This window comes from Parasteatoda tepidariorum, chromosome 9, assembly GCF_043381705.1.
Source record: "Parasteatoda tepidariorum isolate YZ-2023 chromosome 9, CAS_Ptep_4.0, whole genome shotgun sequence".
Lineage (NCBI taxonomy): Eukaryota > Metazoa > Arthropoda > Arachnida > Araneae > Theridiidae > Parasteatoda > Parasteatoda tepidariorum.
Genome location: NC_092212.1, coordinates 40,737,299 through 40,742,695, shown reverse-complemented (window position 1 = coordinate 40,742,695; position 5,397 = coordinate 40,737,299). Strand labels below are relative to the sequence as shown.

General features: G+C 29.6%; 1 protein-coding gene across 2 annotated transcripts in view; it reads left to right on the top strand.

Annotated features, from left to right (window-relative positions):
* LOC107452582 (aspartate dehydrogenase domain-containing protein-like) overlaps nucleotides 1–5,397 on the top strand; it is a 54,970-nt gene that overhangs the window by 28,285 nt on the left and 21,288 nt on the right. Inside the window, exon 1 of one of the 2 annotated variants that reach the window (XM_071186018.1) lies at nucleotides 2,058–3,044. The exons of the other annotated variant lie outside the window; for it this stretch is intronic. Coding sequence (XP_071042119.1) covers nucleotides 2,805–3,044 — 240 coding nt within the window. The 5' untranslated portion in view covers nucleotides 2,058–2,804. Of the gene's footprint in view, nucleotides 1–2,057; nucleotides 3,045–5,397 lie in introns of those variants that run through there. 2 annotated transcript variants of the gene reach the window in all.

The window sequence follows — 5,397 nt, the reverse complement described above, 5'->3', positions numbered from 1 at the left end:
CAGTCACCTCTCAATCACCACTTTTTGCTCCAAAATAGCAATAATGAAATTTATATGAATATTAATAATATTCAGAAACTTACTTAATTTAACGCTCGTTTGTTACAATTGTATTCAAATTAGAAATGAAACTTGCATTGTTTGTCTACGGTAAGAACTCCCCCCGCCAAAAAGTCTGAGGCTGTCTGCTGCTATGGAAACAAGAATAGCGCATTTCAGGGAGGGTAGCTTCTCCTTATTTTGAGAGAAGCAACTTTATTAGCAAAATATTTTTGAGAGAAAAAGAAATTTTAAGTAGGAGATTGAGCTTTATTCATCACATTCATTTAAAAAATAAGTAAAGAAATATTCCATAAATATTATGTTAATAAAAATTGAACGAAATTCTAGTAAAATTACCATAATGTATGATAACGATATTTCTACAAAAAAAAGTTATAATTCTAGTTAGTAAAACCAAAAGAGGCAGAATTTAAATCATTTTTTCGTTTTCAAAATTACCGCTCTTACTTCCACACATTTAGTAAAAAATACTTAACCGTTAAGACATTTTAACTGAAAAGATAATTTGACCGAATAAATGGTTTTTCTGCCATTCTCTAAGGTACCATGAAAAAAATTTAAAATTTTACCACATTAGCTAAATGTTATCACATATTTTAAAATCATATTTCATTATTAATTTCACTAAAATCATTTTTAAAGCGCTTCGATAAAAATTCCTAAACTTTCTGGTGTTCTCATATAGCCAGAAACACGGTAAATTGCACCATATTTTTGTAGTTTTGACCATATTTTTTTGCAAGTGTATTTTAAAATAAATTGTTGAAAATATACTTCTTTGGTATTATAAATTGATTAAATGTTAGATAAAAATTAATGTATTACATATAGAAAGTAATTGTTGTCTTTTTCAGACTATTTTAGAGTAAAAATAATTTTAAATGCTTTATAGAATAATATAATCAGAAATTTGTAACTGCATATACTTCACTATTAATTCAATTACATATTTTATATTGTATATTTTTACATATTATTACATTTATTATTACTTTAAGCATTCTTACATATTATTACATTTATTATTACTTTACACATTATTACATATATTATTACATATTATTACATTTATTATTACTTTAAACCTTATTACATATATTATTACACACTCAATTGCACATTTACTAACTGACAATTGCAGTTTTCTTTGTAAGTANATTTACTGTTTTGTAAACCTGTTTCTGTAAACCACTAGCTAGAAGAACCAGAACCTTATAGAATGATACAGTTTAGGATTGCTTTCCCCCAAATCCTTCCAACCTTGTTTGTTCGAAACCACTGGAAAGTGGTTAACGATAAAATAAGCCGCTGAATCTTTCAATTTCGAATCACCATGCCAATCGGCTAGTTGTAAAATATCGCAAACGATATCGGCAACATCATCAAGAAACTCATCAGACGAAAGTTTGGACTGTAACATATCAGAACAAGATTCTCTCAGAATAGGCACATCATATTTATCGCCTAGCGAATAAAGGGACATCACAGTATCTATTGTACCACCTTCTACTTCTCCAGTGTAAAGATACTTTAAAAACTTAACAAATGGGGGTGTAGGACAGTCAGTGATGGTGATAGAGTTGGTTGAGGACTCAAGGCACACATGTTCCATCATTGCCTTGAAAACGGGAGAGCGAGCACAAAGTATGAACTTATGAACACGAAGAGTATCTTCACCAATACGAATTTCCAGATCACACAATTCCCCAGAAGTATAGAGCGATCCCATATCTTCACTCAATTTTTTTAGGTATTGCCCGTTTCTCGGTATTATCTCTAATGCTCTGCCATTTTCTTTTGTATCTTGAACAGAAGTATTTATACTGGGAAATGAAAGTTTAATAGTTGAATCTTCATAAAGATTTATCCTAAATTGAAAGACATATGCCTCGCGGTTGAAAAGTATTGGATGTAACGAATGAATTTCAAATATTTTCATAGACGTTCCAAGTTCAAGACACTGATCAGGACAACTTACTTTATTTTCAGGAACATCCCTATCTATAAGGCAAGCACTAAAAGTCATTTTCGGTCCACTTCGCCCCTCATAACCATACGAAAAGAGGAAGAATTTTACTATTGGGCTGTATTGACGACTTGGCCTATCGGGCACGATTGCCAATTGACAGCCAGAAATATTTCTGTATGGTAAAATTTCACAATATGGACTCCAATGCGACTCCATAAAATCTACTTTATCAAAATACCACTCATAAAAAAATTCATTTTTGCCAAGTTTTCAGCATTTAGTTTCACCAATGTAGTACTCCATACCTTTTAGTTTCTTCCAAACAGTTTTTTTTAATTCTTTTAAACTAACATTTCCAAACTGTGAAATAAACTTCAATTGATAAAGAAGAAAACGTGTAAAAGGACCCTGAGTAATAAAAGATTAGATAAAGAAAAAAGGCTGAAATGCAATCGAATATTAAGCGAAATCTTATGATAATATTTACATATATCACTTACTTAGACTAGATATAATAGGGAAAAAAATGGTTTCACTACTGTTATTATGTTTTTTATTCTACTTAATGCCTCATATCATTGAAAAAATAGTTTTTATCAGAAAGAAAATTTTTTTAAAACCAAGTTTTATTTATTTCACTTTCGCAATTAGAAAAGCTAGTTTTGATTAATACTAATTATAAATTACTTTAAATACTTCTTATAAATTCGTAAAATACGATTTGAAAATATGATTGACGCATTTTTGTATTCATTACAAAACTAGGCCTTATATGTCCGTTCTTTCTTTTACTTTAAGTCAATATTTAGCTTCAAAAATTGATATTCGTTTTGAGTTGATATTCGTTTGGAACCGCACAATATCAACTCTTAGAGGAAAAATTGATGAATCTCTCATCTTGGATAGTCTCGATGATTTTGTTCTACAGAATGTGGATCTTATTGTGGAAGTCGCTCACCCCTCTGTTACTAGATCTCATGGAAAAGTCATTTTAAAGCACTGCAACTACATGGTATAAATGTTTGTCTGACCATTTTCTGGAATAAGAAAACTATAATTAAATTCTACTACAAAACAAAGCAAACAAATGATATGCAATTCGCATTTACATTTCTTATAATCGCCATTTTACTAAATATCCATTTAAAATAATATCTATGAGTCCACTAAAAGTACTAAATCTTTTATGATAATCATTGCGTAATAATGTACAAATTTATAAAATTAGTACTGAGTGGTAGCGATTTGCACTGTCGTGCCACAAGTCTTTGGTTCGATCATCGGGTCGGTCAAGGTTGACTCAGCCTTTCATCCCTTCAGTGGTTCGATGAAATAAGTACCAACCATGCTTGGGAACTGTGACGTTGGGCTGACCACCCAACCGGAACATCTGCTCTTGCACCCCAGAACTCAAATGTCAAGAAAAAAGAGAAGGGCACAGAAGGCCTTGGCCCTCTATGGACTGTTGAACCACTGAGTTTAGTTTTATAAAATTAGTAATAACATTCTTAGTCAATTTCTGAATAATTGAAACTATTATCAATGTTGTAAAATGTGTAATAGCATATAATAGTCAATTCCAAGGTGGTGTAACTTATCAAACAAAACTATAAACAAGGAAACTATTTGTTTATTTTAAAGCAAAAAAGTTATAGGTATACAATTTGCATGTCGGAAACAGTTCTTATCGTCTTCACTTTATTTAGCATCTATTTAAAGTAATATCTTCATGTTTCTTAAAATTACTAAATTCTTTTAGTTTAAATATGGTTGAAATAAAATACGAAGTTATAAAATTAGGTAATAGCATTAATAGCTAATTTATGGATTATGGTAACGTTTATGAAGTTTTATTGAAAAACAAAACAAAATTTATATGCATGCAATATGCATTAACATTCCGCTTAATCTCCACTAAATATCTACTTAAAGCAACTTGTATAATAAAAGTACTAAATTATTTTCCAATAAACATGGTTGAAATAACGTACAAAGTTTTAAAATGATAAATAACAATCATAGTTAATTTCTAAAACATAGAAACTGTTATCATTGCTTCTTGCCAAACAAAAAACAATTGATGCGTACGCAATTTGCAATTATATTTCTTTTCGTCTCCACTTAATTTAATACCTACTTAAAGCAATATCTATATGTCTACTAAAAGTACTATATTATTTTATAATAAACATGGTTGAAATAAAATACAAAGTTATAAAATGAGTAATAACATTAATAGTCCATTTCTGGAGTGTGATAACAATTGTTATAGCTGATTTTGAGCCCTACCATGCTCACACTCTTCATTTCAAGAGTTGAAGTAGTCATACCTGAGAACTGTGAAATCGGACTTTTTGCAGACGACATTGTTCTCTGGAGTTCCGGCTTTGATATTGAAAAGGTTGAGGAGAGAGTGAATCTGGCTCTGGCAGACATGTGGTGCTTTGCTGTTAACCACAAACTGTGTTTTAACCCTTCAAAGTCTACCGTTAGTTTCTTCACAACTAATAGAAAATTATATAATTTTCGACCAGGACAACTGGAAACACTATTCTATCTATTGTCTGAAAGTGTGATAAAATATCTTTCTCCTACTCAAAAATAAAAATTATATTCCTATACAACCTATTGTGAGGGCTGAAAAAAAATGGAACACTTGAATACTTTGAACCTGATAATTGTATTTTCCGATATAAACATGCAACGTCATGGTTCAAGATGTAGATCTTGCTTATGCTCATTAAATTAATTTAAGCAGGTGTCAGATGATGTCTTACACTGCAAAGGCAAAAATAAAAACACACTTTCACTAAATTAGCACACCTTTTCTTGACTGATTAGAATTTTCTACCCAAAAATATGGAATCTTCTCATTCTAGAAAATATGTTCTATAAGTCTGTATTTACGAAACAAGTTGTAAAGTTTCGAACAAATAAAATATAAAAAAATTTTGCGTGTTTACATTTTTACTTCTCAGAGATTATACAACTGATTCCATTGAATTTTTGAATATGTCATTATCATTAACAATTACATTGTTTTAAAGGATGGAAAGTTTTGTAAATCTTCAAATTGTTAAACTGTATATAGAAAATTGAAAAAAAAATTTTTTTTTCCTTTTCTGCATAGAATTATCTTTTGATAAAATAAATGTATACTTCTTTTCTTCTCTCAATTCGCTTTAGTTTAGTACTAATATAACGAAATATACAGAAAGTAAAATAATACGATAAAGGAATAAAAACAGGAGTTCTAAATAGAGTTCTGTATTTGTAAATCTCTTTAGATATCAGAAAATTGTACATGCTTACAATATATTATGCATTCTACAAATTAATTTTATAATGTATTATTTGAACCATAT